General features: G+C 45.2%; 1 protein-coding gene across 9 annotated transcripts in view; it reads left to right on the top strand.

Moving 5' to 3' along the window:
• LOC135482702 (transient receptor potential cation channel subfamily M member 3-like) overlaps positions 1 to 21,896 on the top strand; it is a 134,290-nt gene that overhangs the window by 87,477 nt on the left and 24,917 nt on the right. For all 9 annotated transcript variants that reach the window (XM_064762982.1, XM_064762989.1, XM_064762987.1 and 6 more), the window contains 3 exons: positions 15,330 to 15,513; positions 18,523 to 18,646; positions 19,895 to 19,967. In XM_064762982.1, the coding sequence (XP_064619052.1) occupies positions 15,330 to 15,513; positions 18,523 to 18,646; positions 19,895 to 19,967 (381 nt within the window). The remainder of the gene's footprint in view (positions 1 to 15,329; positions 15,514 to 18,522; positions 18,647 to 19,894; positions 19,968 to 21,896) is intronic.

Genomic DNA, 21,896 nt, shown 5'->3' with positions numbered 1-21,896 from the left:
CAAAAATTTGCAGACATTTGGGACGATTGGTGCCCAAAGGGGTCCCCAGTCCCAAACATGTTGAGGTACGGAGTGAAACTAGATTTCAACCGTACCCCCCCGACTACCATATATCCAACCCCAGTTCAGCCACCGAAGGACCCAGTCAAGGCCTCTGCCCTCCAAGCAGAGGTCGCGACATTACTGGAGAAGCAAGCTATCCAGGTCCTTCAAGATCCATGCTCCCCCGGCTTTTACAGCCACGTTTTCTTGGTTCCCAAGAAAGCAGGGACATGGAGGCTGATCATAGACCTTTCCAGGTTAAACACCTTCTTGAATGTTCCTCATTTCAAGATGGAAACCACCAGGTCTATAGCAACGGCGATACAACCCAACGATTGGGCGGTATCGATGGATTTAATGGATGCGTACTTACATGTACCGATCCATCCAGACTATCAACACTTCCTTCGATTCCATTACGAAGGAAAGACGTATCAATTCAGGGCCCTGCCGTTCGGTCTGGCATCGGCACCCCTAATTTTTACGATGATAGTCACAGCCTTCGTCGCTCCCTTTCACGTGATGGGGTTCAAGCTCCATCACTACCTAGACGATTGGCTACTCCGTTGCAAATCGCGGGAACCAGTACTGCAACAACTTCAGGTTCTAAAGCAAAAAGTAGTTTCCGCAGGTTGGATTATCAACGAAACAAAGTCAGAATTCATACCATCCCAAGACTTCGTTTACGTTGGAGTTCGGTTCCTTACGGCCATAGGGAAAATGCTGCCCCCCCTAGACAGGATAAAGAAAATTCTTCATCTCGTCGCAGAATTCAGAGGAAGGACTCAAGCTCCCGCAAGGCGATGCTTGAGCCTTTTGGGACTTCTGAATTCGGCAGCAGACCAAATCCCCCTTGGCCGTCTATATATGCGTCCCATCCAGATGTTTCTAATGTCTCTATGGAAACCCCACAGGGACCCATTAGACAAGTTGGTATTGATACCTCAATACCTACTCAAGAACGTCTGGAACTTCTGGGAGTCGGAGACTCGTCTCCAAAGCGGTGTAGATCTTGCTCCACCGCCCCCAGAAGTGTCCCTGTTCACAGATGCTTCCCTACTAGGGTGGGGAGCACATCTGAACAACGGGGACATGTCCATAAGAGGTCTATGGACAAGGGAGGAGACCATTCTTCCAATAAATATATTGGAAATGAAGGCTGTCCTTCTTGCCGTGAGGGCTCTTTCCCTTCGCCTGAAGAATCGGAGAGTAACCCTGTTCTCCGACAATTCTACAGTAGTAGCATATGTCAGGAGACAGGGAGGCACAAAGTCCGGCATTCTTTGCCAGCTAACTTGGGAGCTTTACCATCTTTGTGCCGACCTTGGAGTATCGATATGTGCCAGACACATACCGGGCAATCGCAACATCCTTGCCGACGCCCTGTCCCGTCAGAACAAGCTAGTTCAGACAGAGTGGACACTCCATCAGGAGATTGTAGACGACCTTTGTCGCCTTTGGCAATCTCCGAAGGTAGATCTGTTCGCCACCAGGCTGAACAATCGCCTTCCCATCTATTACTCTCCACTTCCGGACGAAGAGGCCCTGGAAGTCGACAGCCTTACAGCCTCTTGGGTCGGGCTGAACGCATATGCGTTTCCACCCCTCCCTCTCATCCAACCAGTCCTGAACAAGATCTTGACCAGCCATCCGGTGAGAATAACTCTCATCGCACCTTGCTGGCCAAATCAGGCCTGGTTCCCAGCCTTGCTGGAGCTCCTGATAGATCACCCCAGGAGTCTTCCTACTTGGAAGCACCTCCTGTGGCACCCCCTGGGGAGATGCTACCACCAGAACCCTGGATTTTTCAAGTTTCACGCCTGGAACTTATCCAGTTGCATCTCCACCAGAGAGGCTTTTCGGACATCGCTGTCAAGCGCATGTCCGCACCTCAAAGGGGGTCTACCCTTGATGTGTATCAAGGAAAGTGGTCTACCTTCACTTCCTGGTGCAGGGAGAACGGAGTTAATCCGATCTCTCCCTCTATATACAGATTAGTTGATTTCCTTATTGAATTATTCACGGAAAGACAACTATCTGTCACGGCTATAAAAGGGTACAAGTCCGCCATCGCTTCTACCCTCCGTGTTTTAAGCACCTGGGATCTTCGTTGGGAGGACCAAATAACCCCTCTTTTCAGAGGAATGTTATTAGAGCGTCCTAGACCGGTTCACAACACCCCTAAATGGGACCTTTCTGTTGTCCTTAAGGTGCTCATGAGGCATCCTTTTGAACCCATGTCTATTTCATCCATGAAATATCTGACACTCAAAACGGTCTTTCTAGTAGCCTTGGCTACCGCCCAACGGAGATCACAGCTCCATGCACTTTCTTTTAAGAAGCTGGCTTTTAGAGAGGGAGGGGAGGTTATCCTGGCTTTTATACCAGGATTTCTGGCGAAGAACCAGGGACCGGCCGCCTCTCGGCCCCCGGTTACTATTCCCTCTCTGTCAGGAACGATCTCTTATGATCTTCCTGACAGAACTTTATGTCCCGTCAGGGCCCTAAAGTTCTACATAAATAGGACAAAACCTCCCGGTATCCGCCAGGGGAGAGAGCGTTTGTTTTTGTCCTATAAGGAGGGAAATAAACGAGAGATAGCGGCCGCCACTATTTCAAGGTGGATTGTGGAGACTATTCGTCTTTCCTACAACACCTTGAAGACTTCCTCTGATCTTCGTGCGCTAGCTAACATCTCAGCGCACGAAGTTAGAGCACTAGCCACCTCCTGGGCTAACTACCGAGGAGTTGCTCTTCAAGAAGTCGTTTCCGCTGCATGTTGGAGTAATCACTCCACATTTTGTGTCATTCAAACTTACCTATGGAACACTTTTGCATGTTACTCCATTTGGGCTCAAACACAAGAGTATCCCTTTAATTTTCTAAAGGGAGAACTGAGTTAACAGCTCGGCCGCCAGGCGGCGCCCTGACCGATCCCGCGAGATCGCGCCGATCTCATGCCGCCATATTCAGTCTTTACTCTTGTGCTTCTACGAAGCACATCGTTTTTTCAAAGCTGCCGTGAATTCGATTTAAAACCAAATTCAACCAGCCAAGTCTAGACGATTTTTGGGTTCATTCACCTACGGAGTAGACCGCCAAACTAATCTTGGCATTAGTATTGTCCAGTCTATTTAATTATAGACATTTTCTTAGCTAGCTTAGTCGACCCGGCTCCATTATTTTGATCTTGGTAGGGTAGAGTTAAGTAGGCTATTCTCCGCTCTATTGTAATAAACAAGACTCAGATCTATTGCAATAGTGTTTAATTCAAGTAGGCATGTTTTCCTTTCCATTAATTATTGCGTCCTTTCTGGCCTACTTGGGGTTCCCAGTGTTTTTATTGTCATTGGTACCATTTTTTATATGGCGTACCCCTCCGACGGCATCCTTTGTCTCACCACAAAGGAATGCGTCTGGTGGCGGGAAACGGGCCGCGAAGACGCCTAAACCCTCTTCCGGTTCCGTTTCCGGGCATATAACCCGGAGGTCTAGCAAACCTCCCGCCACCACCCCTTCCGTCAGCCGAGTTCCGGTTCCGGCCGCGGCTGCGAAGGATGCGGGATCTGACATTATTAATGTATGTGGTCCCAAGGGAGACTTACATCCAATAAGTCTCCAAGGGTTTAATATACCCCGGACCTCAGGGAACCTTCCGGTTCCCCTGTCGTCCGCTCCCCCGAGTACAAGCCCTTTGTACCCGCGGGAGCACCCTGCTTCCGGTCCGCCGATTGCAGTTCCGGTTACTGACGCGGGTTCCCGTTTTTCAGTAACCGAAGACTCTACTGGGGGTTTTTCTCAGTCTTTACTGCGAAATAACCCCAGTCCTCACGGACACAGTAGAGTAGGGCCGGACCTTATAACGCCACCTCCGAAACGCCATGCGTCTTCGGTAACAGCGTTTCCGCCCTCCGTACCTCCTTCTAAAAGGGCTTCCGGTAGCTCCATACCGGCGAAGGAGTTACGGGCATTTCCGGTTTCGGACTTCGTCCTACCGGAAATGCAGGCACCTTCCTACGTTGGCCAACCTCTTGGGTGGAACCAACCGGAAGTGCCACCCCCTCCTCGTAGCAGAGGCGTCGTTCCCATGGAACGAGCTACGCAGAGAGGACATCTGAACTCTGGTTCAGAATATGGGCAACTTCCGCTTCCGGAAGACCCATTCGCCCGCACATACGGCTTCCAGGGTTCGCTTATGCGCTCACCCTCGCCTCAACCGCCCGTCGTTGAGAGAAGCCGCACGTCGGGTCCGGAACCCGAGTCGGGACAGCAACTGTCCCAGCTCATCCAGATGGTAGCAGGTCTTTCTGATAGACTCAGCCATCTGGAGCAGGGTTCCGGTTCCTCTGGTGCGCCTGGTCCCATCGGATACCCACCATCCGATTCCTCTATTTTAGAGGAATTTTCTGAGAACGAGAGTTCTCAGCCAGGCTACCGCTCCCCCAATCAGGAGGAGCTGTCACCAGAGGAGGCCAGTATCCTGTCGGATATGAGGACACTCAGATCCTTGATCAGAGCGTACCTCCCGCAGGATCTGTGCCCTACCCCGCCGGAACTGCCAGCCTTGTCAACACCGACCTTTTCACTCTGGGGACAGGAAGTGGATCCCAATCCACAGGTTTCTCAAGGCTCCACTCGGGCACTTGAATTCCTTCCTCCCTCCCCGTCGGTGTTAGCAGTCTCTGAACTTTTGGAGCGTACAATCAGAGACTCACAAGGCGCCCACCAACGTACTTCCATCCCTGTCCTTCCGGCAGTCGGACCGGAAGCTTGGTGTAAACCGGGGAAGTTGTTCACGGCACAACTTCCTCCCGTTAGGCAGTACCGCGCTGACTATTATCGAGTCAGCTCGGCCGGCTGTCCAGCTGCAGCATCGACTTCCATATTAAAGGACGATGTACAGCTGGACCAACTCGTGCCTAGGGTGACCTCCTCCTCGGCTTACCGAGACCTTAGAGCACAAGAGGGTCTGGCCAAAAACACTTTAGCGGTGCTCTCCTACGCAGAGCACACTAACCTGGCCCTAGCCAGATCCCTAAAAGATAATGAGTCACTATCTGATGACACAAAATCGCTTGTGACATCCTTGTCACATTCGATTAGGCACGCTATTGCGCTGTCCGCCAAGACCGCAGCAAATAGCGTCCTACTCCGTAGAGACGCCGCACTGGGCTCTCTCAATGTCATCAGATCCCTCCAGCTGGAAGGGGCCTTAAGAACCGCTCCTATGGACGGTTCTTTCCTGTTCGCAGATTCTGTACAAGAGGCGGCTCAAGCACAGAAAGATTGGGACAAATTATATGCCCCCACTGCGACACAGAGGGCCAAGACCTCTCTACCTAACGCTAGAAAGATAGAGAGGCCCCAGCAGGCATCGGGTTCAATCCCGTACGCCAGGCAGGTCCTGCCTAGGCCTACCCCGCCTAGTCAGCCTGCTCCTGCTGGATCCTTCCGACGGGAAGCGGAGGGTCGCCGGACTGGAAAGAGGAAAAATACTTCCTCTAACCAGGGTGGATCCGGTCCGACTAAGCACTCCTTTCGCCCAAGGGGTGCTGGCCGGAAGAGGTGACTCCCCCCTCCTTTCTCCTCCCGGACGCAAAAAGGAGCCGACTCCGGTAGTCGGGGGCCGTCTGCAAAAATTTGCAGACATTTGGGACGATTGGTGCCCAAAGGGGTCCCCAGTCCCAAACATGTTGAGGTACGGAGTGAAACTAGATTTCAACCGTACCCCCCCGACTACCATATATCCAACCCCAGTTCAGCCACCGAAGGACCCAGTCAAGGCCTCTGCCCTCCAAGCAGAGGTCGCGACATTACTGGAGAAGCAAGCTATCCAGGTCCTTCAAGATCCATGCTCCCCCGGCTTTTACAGCCACGTTTTCTTGGTTCCCAAGAAAGCAGGGACATGGAGGCTGATCATAGACCTTTCCAGGTTAAACACCTTCTTGAATGTTCCTCATTTCAAGATGGAAACCACCAGGTCTATAGCAACGGCGATACAGCCCAACGATTGGGCGGTATCGATGGATTTAATGGATGCGTACTTACATGTACCGATCCATCCAGACTATCAACACTTCCTTCGATTCCATTACGAAGGAAAGACGTATCAATTCAGGGCCCTGCCGTTCGGTCTGGCATCGGCACCCCTAATTTTTACGATGATAGTCACAGCCTTCGTCGCTCCCTTTCACGTGATGGGGTTCAAGCTCCATCACTACCTAGACGATTGGCTACTCCGTTGCAAATCGCGGGAACTACTACTGCAACAACTTCAGGTTCTAAAGCAAAAAGTAGTTTCCGCAGGTTGGATTATCAACGAAACAAAGTCAGAATTCATACCATCCCAAGACTTCGTTTACGTTGGAGTTCGGTTCCTTACGGCCATAGGGAAAATGCTGCCCCCCCTAGACAGGATAAAGAAAATTCTTCATCTCGTCGCAGAATTCAGAGGAAGGACTCAAGCTCCCGCAAGGCGATGCTTGAGCCTTTTGGGACTTCTGAATTCGGCAGCAGACCAAATCCCCCTTGGCCGTCTATATATGCGTCCCATCCAGATGTTTCTAATGTCTCTATGGAAACCCCACAGGGACCCATTAGACAAGTTGGTATTGATACCTCAATACCTACTCAAGAACGTCTGGAACTTCTGGGAGTCGGAGACTCGTCTCCAAAGCGGTGTAGATCTTGCTCCACCGCCCCCAGAAGTGTCCCTGTTCACAGATGCTTCCCTACTAGGGTGGGGAGCACATCTGAACAACGGGGACATGTCCATAAGAGGTCTATGGACAAGGGAGGAGACCATTCTTCCAATAAATATATTGGAAATGAAGGCTGTCCTTCTTGCCGTGAGGGCTCTTTCCCTTCGCCTGAAGAATCGGAGAGTAACCCTGTTCTCCGACAATTCTACAGTAGTAGCATATGTCAGGAGACAGGGAGGCACAAAGTCCGGCATTCTTTGCCAGCTAACTTGGGAGCTTTACCATCTTTGTGCCGACCTTGGAGTATCGATATGTGCCAGACACATACCGGGCAATCGCAACATCCTTGCCGACGCCCTGTCCCGTCAGAACAAGCTAGTTCAGACAGAGTGGACACTCCATCAGGAGATTGTAGACGACCTTTGTCGCCTTTGGCAATCTCCGAAGGTAGATCTGTTCGCCACCAGGCTGAACAATCGCCTTCCCATCTATTACTCTCCACTTCCGGACGAAGAGGCCCTGGAAGTCGACAGCCTTACAGCCTCTTGGGTCGGGCTGAACGCATATGCGTTTCCACCCCTCCCTCTCATCCAACCAGTCCTGAACAAGATCTTGACCAGCCATCCGGTGAGAATAACTCTCATCGCACCTTGCTGGCCAAATCAGGCCTGGTTCCCAGCCTTGCTGGAGCTCCTGATAGATCACCCCAGGAGTCTTCCTACTTGGAAGCACCTCCTGTGGCACCCCCTGGGGAGATGCTACCACCAGAACCCTGGATTTTTCAAGTTTCACGCCTGGAACTTATCCAGTTGCATCTCCACCAGAGAGGCTTTTCGGACATCGCTGTCAAGCGCATGTCCGCACCTCAAAGGGGGTCTACCCTTGATGTGTATCAAGGAAAGTGGTCCACCTTCACTTCCTGGTGCAGGGAGAACGGAGTTAATCCGATCTCTCCCTCTATATACAGATTAGTTGATTTCCTTATTGAATTATTCACGGAAAGACAACTATCTGTCACGGCTATAAAAGGGTACAAGTCCGCCATCGCTTCTACCCTCCGTGTTTTAAGCACCTGGGATCTTCGTTGGGAGGACCAAATAACCCCTCTTTTCAGAGGAATGTTATTAGAGCGTCCTAGACCGGTTCACAACACCCCTAAATGGGACCTCTCTGTTGTCCTTAAGGTGCTCATGAGGCATCCTTTTGAACCCATGTCTATTTCATCCATGAAATATCTGACACTCAAAACGGTCTTTCTAGTAGCCTTGGCTACCGCCCAACGGAGATCAGAGCTCCATGCACTTTCTTTTAAGAAGCTGGCTTTTAGAGAGGGAGGGGAGGTTATCCTGGCTTTTATACCAGGATTTCTGGCGAAGAACCAGGGACCGGCCGCCTCTCGGCCCCCGGTTACTATTCCCTCTCTGTCAGGAACGATCTCTTATGATCTTCCTGACAGAACTTTATGTCCCGTCAGGGCCCTAAAGTTCTACATAAATAGGACAAAACCTCCCGGTATCCGCCAGGGGAGAGAGCGTTTGTTTTTGTCCTATAAGGAGGGAAATAAACGAGAGATAGCGGCCGCCACTATTTCAAGGTGGATTGTGGAGACTATTCGTCTTTCCTACAACACCTTGAAGACTTCCTCTGATCTTCGTGCGCTAGCTAACATCTCAGCACACGAAGTTAGAGCACTAGCCACCTCCTGGGCTAACTACCGAGGAGTTGCTCTTCAAGAAGTCGTTTCCGCTGCATGTTGGAGTAATCACTCCACATTCTCTCGTTTCTACCTACGAGACGTTTCTTCCCTCGTAGATGGCATGCACACAATCGGCCCGATTGTGTCTGCGGGGCATGTTGTTTGATCCTGGCTAGATCAAAAAAAAGGGGGGGGGAAGCCCGATTGAAGAGTCAAACGCGCATCTTGCGCCATTTTTGATATGCCCTATCTTCAACATCCAGGCAACCCCTAGTAGACTAGAAAGGACGCAATTTCTTATTGTTGTTTAGCAATAACTCATTCTACACCCTTCAACATGCCTTACTTGCTCTAAGCTCTGTTGCCGGAAAGAAGATGGTTTTATTACGCAATTCTAGCGCTTTCCGGAGAATGGGTCTATTACTCTCTATAATATGATTGTAATACCGAGATCAAAATACCGGTCCTCCGGTTCTCCCCATTTCTTTCCCCTGGCGGTCCTCCTTAGCTAATATGCCGGTGGTGCCTCCTGGATGGAACAACAGCTCAGCCTTAGGTAAGTCCTCGTTTCCCACCTCCAATAGGTTGCTGGGATTCGATGCAAAAGTGTTCCATAGGTAAGTTTGAATGACACAAAATGCCCATTTCCTTACAAGAAATGGCCATTTTGTTAGTTCATACTTACCTATGGAACACGGCCCTCCCGCCGTCCCCACAAACGGGACATACTCTTTATTAACGCTCAAGAGTAAAGACTAAATATGGCGGCATGAGATCGGCGCGATCTCGCGGGATCGGTCAGGGCGCCGCCTGGCGGCCGAGCTGTTAACTCAGTTCTCCCTTTAGAAAATTAAAGGGATACTCTTGTGTTTGAGCCCAAATGGAGTAACATGCAAAAGTGTTCCATAGGTAAGTATGAACTAACAAAATGGCCATTTCTTGTAAGGAAATGGGCATTCTCTCGTTTCTACCTACGAGACGTTTCTTCCCTCGTAGATGGCATGCACACAATCGGTCCGATTGTGTCTGCGGGGCATGTTGTTTGATCCTGGCTAGATCAAAAAGGGGGGGGGAAGCCCGATTGAAGAGTCAAACGCGCATCTTGCGCCATTTTGATATGCCCTATCTTCAACATCCAGGCAACCCCTAGTAGACTAGAAAGGACGCAATTTCTTATTGTTGTTTAGCAATAACTCATTCTACACCCTTCAACATGCCTTACTTGCTCTAAGCTCTGTTGCCGGAAAGAAGATGGTTTTATTACGCAATTCTAGCGCTTTCCGGAGAATGGGTCTATTACTCTCTATAATATGATTGTAATACCGAGATCAAAATACCGGTCCTCCGGTTCTCCCCATTTCTTTCCCCTGGCGGTCCTCCTTAGCTAATATGCCGGTGGTGCCTCCTGGATGGAACAACAGCTCAGCCTAGGTAAGTCCTCGTTTCCCACCTCCAATAGGTTGCTGGGATTCGATGCAAAAGTGTTCCATAGGTAAGTTTGAATGACACAAAATGCCCATTTCCTTACAAGAAATGGCCATTTTGTTAGTTCATACTTACCTATGGAACACGGCCCTCCCGCCGTCCCCACAAACGGGACATACTCTTTATTAACGCTCAAGAGTAAAGACTAAATATGGCGGCATGAGATCGGCGCGATCTCGCGGGATCGGTCAGGGCGCCGCCTGGCGGCCGAGCTGTTAACTCAGTTCTCCCTTTAGAAAATTAAAGGGATACTCTTGTGTTTGAGCCCAAATGGAGTAACATGCAAAAGTGTTCCATAGGTAAGTATGAACTAACAAAATGGCCATTTCTTGTAAGGAAATGGGCAATTTCATTGGCAGTATGAAACAGATAATTGACATGTGACAGGGATGTCAAATGCCCATTTAGGCGGATTTCAAACTTTTTCTCTTACTAAATGTTAAATTTGATTGCTGGAATAAAAAAATCTCCACCTCAACGCTCTGTGGGTCTTTGAATTTTCAAAATTGGACCAAAAATAAGAATTTTAGAAGCATTTTTGTGCAAGTGAGTGCTGATTGAATGACAAGATTGTTCCTCAGTACAAAGACATCCCCGATGTAAAACCTTTTATCAGTCATTTTAGTGTTGCTGAATCTGTATTGGCGATCGCCCTTATATGGAAGTGCTGCATCATGTACCCACCCAGCGTCCTTCGTGTGCAAATGTTCCAGATCGTTCGGCTGAATGTGTGTCTTTGTTGTCCAAGAAAGAATTGCCATCGAGAATTAGATGCGCAATGGCAGAAATGTATGGGATCATTTGCCTCTTAGCTTTTTGTAACCAACAGAAAGCTATTAACCCTCCCCTCCCCCCAAAAAAGGTCTTTTAAGTTTGTATTCGGCTCTCAGTGTATTGTACTAATTGCCCGTTCCTAATTGTTACCAGATAATGCTTGTACCTTATTGTTACCAGATAATTGCTTGTAGATCTGTGATATTTGCTTGTTGTTCGAAGCATGTGCTGCAGGGTTTTCTCTTTTACTTGTCAATAATGGTTTGTGTCCGGGACAAGACGTGGACTGGCATTGAAAAAGTTTCCCCTTTCCCGAACAGGCAAAACTCGGCAATTTCGAATGACTGCCTGTTTCTCGGCAAAGTGAGGAATCGATTCATTGGGAACTTCTTTCAGGAAGCATATCTGTTACTTGCCAATAACATGAATAATGGCTTGATTCCGGGACAAGACCTGGACTGGTGTTGTTTTACCTGTTGCATTGAGTATTCTCACAATCCATTTGCTGAGGAAATGTTGTATTGTTCTTTTCATAGTGTTATCGGTTTATTGGGTGATGATAAAAGCAATCTATTTGAATAATACTTTGTGACGATAGATGTGGTAGATAATGCATCAGTTTTAGTTCTCAGTGCTTTAATTTCGCTAAGCTTTGAGCATGTGTTGACACTGGTGAATTAGTCTCTTGGTGTTGTGTCTGTTGTCTTATACTGAAGTCTGTCTGGTCTGACTGGAAGTTAAGCTATTCGATGTTTGGTTGTGATATCCATAGTTTGTGATCCTTACTTAGCTTAAAAATTAGTGAATTTTAAGCTTCTGAAAACCAGAGTTGATCGAAATAACCCCGTGTCTTAAAGGGTAACGCATGTCAAATTTCACCTTATAATGTTTTAGCTGTTTTTGACAAATTACTACGTCACTTTCTCATAAATCGGTAAGGTTTTCGAATCGAAATGCACATTTTCTAGAAATTGATGGTTTAATCCCGCCCAGACGGCTCGCTTCGATGCCGTTTTCGTCGATGACGTCACAACATGAACATTTTCGCGGTCGCAGTGGTTTACATTCAGCGATTTTATAATAAATTTAATCAAAAATGGAAAATTTTAGCTTTACATTTGTGATCAACAATTAAAAACGGACGTATTTCCGCTAAGTTGTAAATCACATCATAGAATCACTTTAAGAGTGGACAACCACATTGAGTTGTATAAGTGTTGAGGACCATTTCCTTCTCAGATATCTTTCTCAATTTGCCTGTGTGAAGCAGACGTGATAAAATAGGGTCTGAACAGAAAATTAAACATTGTAAGCTTGTCGAGCAGCTTTGATGTGGTCGTCTGTGTTGTGCCGTTGAGGTGATGAGGTTTGTTGTCTTGTTGCTAGTCATATGGTATTGACGTTGACAAGCCCATTGCATGTTGAGGTAAAGACATTGGTGGTCCTGTGCTAGTCATATTGGCTTTGATGTGGTCGTCTGTTTTGTGCCGTTGAGGTGACGACGTTTGTTGTCTTGTTGCTAGTCATATGGACGTTGACAAGCCCATTGCATGTTGAGGTAAAGACATTGGTGGTCCTGTGCTAGTCATATTGGCTTTGATGTGGTCGTCTGTTTTGTGCTGTTGAGGTGATGACGCTTGTTGTCTTGTTGCTAGTCATATGGACGTTGACAAGCCCATTGCATGTTGAGGTAAAGACGTTGGTGGTCCTGTGCTGGTCATATTGGCTTTGATGTGGTCGTCTGTTTTGTGCTGTTGAGGTGATGACGCTTGTTGTCTTGTTGCTAGTCATATGGACGTTGACAAGCCCATTGCATGTTGAGGTAAAGACGTTGGTGGTCCTGTGCTAGTCATATTGGCTTTGATGTGGTCGTCTGTTTTGTGCTGTTGAGGTGATGACGTTTGTTGTCTTGTTGCTAGTCATATGGTATTGACAAGCCCATTGCATGTTGAGGTAAAGACATTGGTGGTCCTGTGCTAGTCATATTGGCTTTGATGTGGTCGTCTGTTTTGTGCCGTTGAGGTGACGACGTTTGTTGTCTTGTTGCTAGTCATATGGTATTGACGTTGACAAGCCCATTGCATGTTGAGGTAAAGACATTGGTGGTCCTGTGCTAGTCATATTGGCTTTGATGTGGTCGTCTGTTTTGTGCCGTTGAGGTGATGAGGTTTGTTGTCTTGTTGCTAGTCATATGGTATTGACGTTGACAAGCCCATTGCATGTTGAGGTAAAGACATTGGTGGTCCTGTGCTAGTCATATTGGCGTTGATATTCCACTACATCTTCCTGAATTGATTAACAAGGATACTAGGCAAAGCTATAATGTCGTTGGATATGTCCCTAGATGTCGTGGATTATTGGAAAGTGGCTAATTACAACCCATTATCAATATCATTTTACCTACTTAGTGTAAATAATATATTCTCAAAGTGCTTTTCAGCAATTTTCTCTGAAAAGCTTGCACATAAAGAGATATGCAGTCAGCATTTGTATGCATCTCAGCTTGTCTGCTACTTTCCCCAGTGACATATTTTAATCTCAATATAAAAAAAATCTGCTACGGGCAAGATGATTGCCTATGTTCAGCTACTTTCTGTGAATACTGGATCTTGTGATTGATTTTGGTTAACAGCTTGTGGTGAATTTGAGGTCTCAGTCTTATGGCCTCTGGCCCTTAACCCTTTTGCTGCAGCAGCCATTTTTCTGCCACCACCGCCATGTGATGACAGCCGATATGAATAGTGGAGCTTACTTTTATCAGAATGGTCAAAACTATTGAAAAGCGTCGCCATTTATACTATTAGGATGAAACTAATGATCCCGGAGCGCGTTTGGCGTGTTTAGAGAGGGTGCAGTCACGTGCTGATATATTTCTATTTTGGATGGGTATGATGTGGTGCATGTCACCCGCAGCAAGAGGGTTAATAGTGCTGCAGTGAAGTCTCTACTGAAAAAAGCTTCCATGTCGGAGGTTGCTTGTGATACTGCAGTGTATGTTTAAAGGGCTGCACTGTTTGTGTTCAATGTATTAACTGGTGGCTCAGGAAATACACACTGCTGTAGTGCAGTTATTTTGCATGCAAATTTGTTGTCTTATAATATTTGTATATCCGTCTACACAACAGTATCTGAAATTTATATTCGGTGCCTATATGTGATACCAAAAATATATATGTGAGCCTTACATATTTTTGATACATATCTAGAAATTTTCGAATTATGGGTTGTATTCATTATAAGTAGATTATTAAAAGAGGGTAATTCCATTAAAAACCAAAGTGTTTCACAATCCTAAGAACTCTAAGAAAGGAGGAGGGGTACAGGGCTTGTTAAGATTGTCTTCTCAGGTAAAACATTGGTCCTATAAAATTTCTGTATACCGTGTTTACAGGACAGCCATCGGTGTTTCATGTTAGCAATCGGGATGGGAAGGGGTTAAACTTGAAGCTAACATTGATGTTTGTTTACAAGTACTTTAGTGGTCTTACTCCTACTCAATATTGATAAGTGGTTTAAATGACAGAGGATTGTCTCATGAAATATTGATGTCAATAATAGCCACCAGCTACCAATGTCGTTCAGAGTGTTAGTAGTAAGAATGTGACTTGGGGAGCTTTGACAATGACCTTGAACCTGAAACATGACCTTGACCCACGTTGACCTGCTAAGAACATTATAGGTTGCACTGACCTACATTCAAGTGATGTTGGTTTGCAAATTCTTCCTCTTCGTTGCTTTGTGATGTTCTGCTGTGTATGTTGTGACTCAGCTTGTTGTAGTGATGAATTTGGTTACCATTTCTGAAATTTAGAAACAAGCAGTATTAATGGAAAATGTCCGCCATGGTTTCTCAAACAATTGGATTATTGGAAATAAGAAGCCTCGTGCAACAAGGCTGACTGACCAATGTAATGCATTCCAAAGAACTTTGTGTTGCCAGCACATGTCCCATTGGTGGTCTTGCGTTATTGGAAGATGGATAATTGGGACATTTAACTATATCATTTTACTCTTGACATGTTTGATTATTGGTTTCAAAGATCATGGGGTCATCTTTCCAGTACTAGTAGTCATGTTTCAGCTGACGGCCTCGGTCTATCATAATCCAATCAATTAGTTGGGATTCTGGTCAGCACAGTGAAAGCTATCTGCAGGCGGACCAGAGTCCAACTAATTGCATTGGATTGTGACAGTAAAGGACCGCAAGGTGTGGTATTATTGGCTTTGTAACATTAGGACTGAACTCTGCACTCCCTGCCAGGAGTGACGTTTTCGATAAATTTTCAATGCCAGGGGTTGTTTGAGGTAAATTCTTTCTGCCAGGAGTGAGTTTCAGGTAAATTCTCCCTACCAAGAGCGAGTTTCAGGTTAATTCTCCCTGCCAGGAGTGGTTTTCTACGTAAATTCTCCCTGTCAGGAGTGAGTTTCAGGTAAAATGGCTAAATTCTCCCTGCCAAGAGTGAGTTTCAGGTGTGTTTATCGTTCAAAACTTTAGGTCGAATTGATACGCTGCCAGTTTCAATTCACTTTTTTGTCATGAATTTTGAACACAGCAAAAATACTTCACCAAATGCTGAACCATTTCTTGTGAACTCTTAATTTCACCTTGCTCTACCTTTTGTGTATTTCAGGACAAAATGACCAGGGCCAGGCTGTCCCTGTGGTGTGTGTGATCCTTGAAGGCGGGACGAATACCATTCGGACAGTGTTGGAACATGTGACTGATTCGCCCCCTGTACCTGTTGTTGTCTGTGATGGAAGTGGTCGTGCTGCTGATCTTCTGGCGTTTACGCATCAATACACACAGGAAGATGGGTAAGCATTTGATAGATGATTCAGTTGTGTATCTAAAGCGGGGATGAATGATTTGTCTCTTTTCCGTGGCCCATAGACCCACTTCCAAACCCCTCCTCCCATCGTAAATTACTACTGTGGCACTTCTTGACACGAGTGAGCCTCTCTTGAAGTCGAACCAATTTGCCATCTTGTAAAACTATCTACCCATTTCCCGTAAGGGTAACGGACATGATATCATTTGGAGGACTCTTATTGGAATCTCCTCAAGCTCTTCACGTTCAAAAGAAACCTGGAACATTCCGATGCTTTACATCTTGGCTGATTGTTAAGCCAATATAACCTGGATCAGAAAGTGGTAGATGTGGTATTCGGCTGATTTCCCGGATCAATATCTGTCATGCTTCTGAGGTGATGGTATTGATCTGTGGCTTAGGTGAGAATCTACCTGGAATGGATCGAATGTTGTTGGGAATGCCTCATCTGTCACAGACGAGACAGAAATCACATGGTGTGTTAACGCGTCGTCTGTTCTCATCCAAATGTTAGCTTACTTGCAAGAGTTTGTTCCCTCTTTTTCTCCACTTGTCATCACAGTCTGTGCGACGAGAGAAAGCTTTGTCTGATTCTTGCGACTATAGATGCCTTTGTCTGTTTCTTGGCGTTTCTACCAATGGAACTGCAGGGTGTGTGTTTTTTATTTTGCGCAATATTAGCTGGGGTGGGTGAGCTTATGTCATGACATCTTATCTAGCATCCAGCATCTGTCTTTCATCCATCAACAGTGTCTAGAAAGATGGAACTTGGTTGATGGATTTGTTGTAACAATTTGACCCGACACAAAAAATATCATCACATTTTGACCTACTTTCTGGGTTCAACTTTAAAAAATTTGTTTTGTCAATTTCTTCTGACCCCTGTTAGCCCGAAGAAAAATAGGTCAATCAGGGTGTGACCTACTTTTCAAGGGTTTGAAATTTGACTGTTAATTATTAAGATAAGAAGAGGAAGAGGGTTATCACTGTTGTAATAACATTGAGCTTTAACTAATTTTCAATGTAACAGCCGTCAAAATCTGCAATGACAGTCCTCTGTCCTTACCTGAATGAATATGATGGTTAGGAACTTCCATCCATTCTCTATCTTTTGTTGCACCATGTAAGCACAATGTCCATTGGACATTTAGTTCATTTTACCTAAATGTTCATACGTACTAGGGTGATTGTCAACAGTAACCCTAGAAACTGATAACGTTTATAGGATGTGGTGTGCAACTGGCATTTTGTTCTTTGTCCAAGTTGATAAAGATGGGGATTCTTTCTCAGAAAATCAGGCCCTTCTATTGTTCATTGATTTTTTCCCACTGGTGTCTGTTCGGCTATCACGTCTCATTACTTACGCCATGTACAAACACAAATATTAGTTTATCATCCTTTTGTTTGATGCAGGTGGAAAAAGAGATGCGGGGGGGGGGGGGGGTGATGAACTAATGGTTGAGCTCCTGGCCCTTAGGTTCTTGATTCAATCAAGATTATCTCCACTCGGATTAATGTGATGCTTGGATACTGCTTGGAGAATGCCTTTCAAATAGCTGATGCCTTAGTTCATCCTGGCAGCCAAGCTTGGTGACCATCGAAACGTTCTGGTGACCATAGAATCGTCCTGCGGCCACATTCCCACTTTCTACTCTCCGAGACATTTATGCCGGGTCACCATTTCTGCCATTTCCCCCGGCTAACACAGGTGGATGTTAAATTTTTTCTTTCCCTTACTCTCAAAGTTAATGGCATTGTTTTTAACTAAGGCATGATATGGAACCCCAGGCTAGCCTTCAGGCAACAGAACCGGCCATTAGCAAATAGGATGGTGTCCATCATTGAAATAGATGATTTGAGTGCCAGGCTGAATGAAAAAAAAGTATCAAAATGTGATATCTGAACTACCTCGCCCTTGTCTGAGGTGTCCCTTCAAAACAGCTTTTGGCAGCACAATTTCATTGATAACCTGTGACCAAGGACTTTTAGAATATTTCATCGTTTATCAAGGAAAATCTCGCCACTCAACAGTTGTTCATTCATAATTGACAGCCCCATCCCTCTAGAACGCTTTTACTTTTTATGCCAAATTCAAAATTCCCTTCACACTTTTTATCTTTGGAGATTCCATCTTGAATTCTTGTAGTTTGATGTCATGTCAGTCTTCTGTAGCTTGAGCAGCCCGGAGTGATCAATTACCATGATAATATTTAGCAAATTAAATGCTAGTGTGTTTCACGAAAATTTAACGTGTTAGAGATTCGTTTTATGACAAGGCAAAATGGCTTGGTGTGAATGGTGAATGATGATGAGGCTGGCTTCAGGAGATTTCATGTTGTCTACGCCTTGAATGAAGAGCTGTCCTTTTAATCGTAATAATGATAAACTGATAAATGAGCGCAAGAATTTTGAATCTTAATTGCGATTGGTCGACACATTTCCACATTGCCTTTGAAGTTAAATTACCTTTTGATTTCCCTTGGGGAGTATTAAAATAAAAACTTGTCAATTTAATACATCAATCAGGGTTTCACAGTCATGGCAATTTTTTCTCTTCAAAACTAATCAGCACTAGCTTGTCATAAACTTTAATTTGGCGTTACGAAGCGACGAGTCTTGTTTTGAACAGCTGGGCAACTGATGTGAATGTAGAGTTGGAGGACCATGCCAGACTGCATCCAGCTAATGAAGATATGCCTGGACCTGCCCCCTGGTGAAGAATAGAGAATACTGACAAAAAGACAGCACCCTGGGCCCAGTTGTTCAAAACAATTGAGTCCCTCTCACTTTGCCTCAAATTTGATACACATGTAGCATCAAGTTTTAAACCTAGGCTGAATTGATGGAGATAACACCAAGTTATTAGTTAACGCCAAGTTTCTGGCTTGACTGAGTTGCGTGCATCACAAAAATTGCACGAGCAGAAGAACAACAACAACAATATTAAACAGCAACAACAACCGGCCCCTGAAAATATCTCGGGTTCTCATTGTAGGACTATGCCGGAGACTCTGCGTGATCAGCTGATCTTGACAATCGAGAAGACATTCCAGTATACTAGGGAGCAAGCGGAGAAACTCTTCATAGAACTCATGATGTGCTGCAAGAAGAAGGAATTGGTAAGACAGTTGAATTCTTCCAGATAGTACTATCAATAATTATTGAGAAGTCACCAATTGATTCCTTACGACATACGTCATACGTCATGCAGGAGTACAGATTGCTTGCATTCGACGTACGTCGTACGTCATAGAGGAGGATTTTTTTATGTGCCAAGACTAGTTAGTATCTTATTATATCTGTCATATTTTTTGTACCAATACATGAACAGGATAAATTGGCAAGCATATACTGAAAGAAGCAGGATCATATTGTCCCCTAGTTTATTTTTTGCTTCGCCGGGTAATATATCCAGTAACAATATCAGGCAAAGATGCTGGCTTTCCCTGCACCTGCCGGGAAGGATACAGCTTTTAACTGTCACAGAGCCCCGGGGAGGATACAGGGAAGGTGACAAGAAGAGAATGATATAACCTCCACATTGTAAATGTCATCAAGATGTCCTGGCAGCTAAACTGGTGCCAGTCCAGCTTTTTGTCAGATAGTGGGAGCTTTCATCTATCATGTCTACGGATGTATTCTGGTTGAAAAAATCAGAAAATTAGCACAAATGAAAAATTACCAACTAATTGGATCTGTAGTGCCTTGATATTTGACAAAGGCCCCACCCACTGCGGTGATGAGTGCCTGAAAGAGATACGAAGTTGAAGTTGTTTTGTTTTCTAACATTTCGTTCTTTTTGTCCAATTCTATGAGAACATCTCCTACAGCCAAAATGACAGTTATTTCTTTTCTTGCTAAATGTTAAAAAGCAAGTGTTCAGTTGTCATCGGATTTAAATTGCCATTTATTCGATACTTTGTGGCCATTCTGACTGCCAAAGTGTGTTTTTGTGATGTTGTGTTAGAGTAGGTTCTAACAATGAGCAAATGCATTCAGGCTGTGCATTACACAGAGCTGATCATTGCAGTAGACAAAAATTTGGACAAGCTAGATAGAAAATATTGTTTTCGAATGTTTTAAATCTGATTAATTTCAAATTCTTTTAGACAGCTTTTTGGTCCGCTACATGTATATCTTCAATTTCAATTGAAATATCATCAAAATTATTTCAAGATTAACTTTTCGCCAATTTATCTTGTTTACTGTCGGTGACAGACGGATGAAATATTGCAGATCCATCGTTCATATTCGGTTCCCATGAAATGAGCCAAGTGAAGATATTGAAGGACTATCACGAGAGGTTATTGGATTTCCATTCCAAATGCCTCGGGAGATTGGCTGATATATCGAATTCGTATTTTCAGATCACGGTGTTCCGAATGGGCGAAGGTCCGTGTCAGGATATTGACCTGGCCATTTTGACGGCTCTCCTAAAAGGTTAGTGGATGCTGGCTATTATCATGGGTGATACCTGTTGTAACCTTTTTACTGGATGAGGGGTTGGTGTGCACGTCATAGTCGGGTCTGCTGATTGGTATGATCTGTTCATCAGCAAAAAAATCAATCACTTGATGATGTCTTTTTACCTCGGGTTCAGGGCTGTATAGCTGGAAGAGAAGCAAATGCCCCCTCATCCCAAGTAGCCCCTCTAATGCCATATTTTTGCTTGAGCAAAGTGGAGTGCAAGGAACATCGAACTAGACATGAACTTTTAACCAATGAACTAACGAGGCCAAATAGATGACAAATGTAACCAATTCTCCAGGACAACGAAGCCATCTTATTCCGTCTATCTGCGAGCTGGGTGGATGCTATTCTGCCCCGATCATCACCGCCTAATGAGACTGATTATCCTGTTGTAGTAACTTAGATGGCTTCGGTTGATGTTGGTGAAAACCTCCACAGGTTTTCAGGTGCTGCTTGATTCTGGTCCAAAATGAAGCAATGGCTGTACAAGGGCTTATCAATAAGAAACACATTTTCGACATAGGCAAAACTGAAAGATGCATCACACTGAGATTTAGTATAATGATAATGACAGTGAGTTTTTATGTATCGATTTTCACTGTAATCGCAAACTTTTTTACCCCGCCTATCCAGAAACCTATCTGGAGAACCAAGGGCAGTCACAATCTTGCGCACGGAAGGCCAGGTCAGAGTTACGGAGTGGCACCAATCGCTTATCGAAAACCCGAGACCTCCCAATCACAAGGCGTACGCTGAATCGTTGTGCCACCGCCCTCCACGACCTCCATTATGGTTTCAATGACTCGGGGAGGTCTTCATAATGATTTCCCAAGAAAACAAAAATTTTCCAAAAAAAATTTTTTTATATGAGGTGTTTTGCTTGACAGTCAGGGAGGAGACTGATGAATGATGGGTGGGTGCTGCAGTCGGTATGCTTTTGCTTTGTAATGATCCATTCCATGCGGGTTTATGGTTTTTTTAGGAGTGATCCCCTGTTGTCTGCAGGTAGCTTCCACGTCAACATAGAGTGATTCTCACCACTACCTCCTTGGTGATAATTGCAATGGTTATAATGAGAGAATGTGAAACGTTAACAGATATTTTCTCTCAATTATTCAAGTGTTTATCACCAGACAGGATATGTGACTTGAAACATGTCATCTTGTCTCATCAATTTTTGATTTGGAGGCTGATGAGATAATGGTGGGGTCTCTCCAGATAAGCCACACGGTTTTGGGTAAACGAGTCCTCGACCAACTTCCGTGTGTGCTAGATTACCATAGTCAAAATGATTACAGTGGATTTGCGGAGTGAAAGTAAGATGAGTGTCTTTTCCTCGTGACAATGGCACTTAAGGTTCTCAAACTGAAAGTACATCGAGAATGTGCATGGATTGATTTTGTGCGTGCACCGCAGAGTAACCCGCTGGTTAATTTACCTCGAAATTTAGAGCATATGATGACATATTGTCCGTGTTATCAGATTGACACAGTTTTTTCTCGAGAATTTACCAATGAGCGTACATTTGGCTCTTTTTCTTATGAGGTGGCCATTCCCCAGGGCTCAAGGAGTACTATCCAGGACAGGCTGCTCGTTATGTTGGAAGGCCTGATAAGATTCTCGGCAATCTGGGGAACTGATTCTCCAGGCTGCCTATTTCATATTACCCCTCAGGACCGTTATGTTGTCCTCTCTATAGAACTACATGTATGTCCATTTATAATGCAATATAATATGAACTGACTACCATATTGATAATTTTTCTATTTCGATATTGAATGACTTGCCGCTTAGTTGAGTTCGCAATCGTGAGGTAAACCAGCCGTGTAATGCTGAGTTATCAAACGATTGCGTGTTAAAAATCCAAGCTATAAATTATCATTTGGTCGACTAATTGAA

This window comes from Lineus longissimus, chromosome 2, assembly GCF_910592395.1.
Source record: "Lineus longissimus chromosome 2, tnLinLong1.2, whole genome shotgun sequence".
In the NCBI taxonomy this organism is placed as follows: domain Eukaryota; kingdom Metazoa; phylum Nemertea; class Pilidiophora; order Heteronemertea; family Lineidae; genus Lineus; species Lineus longissimus.
Note: the sequence above shows the minus strand (reverse complement) of the source record. Positions and strands in the feature narration are given on the sequence as shown.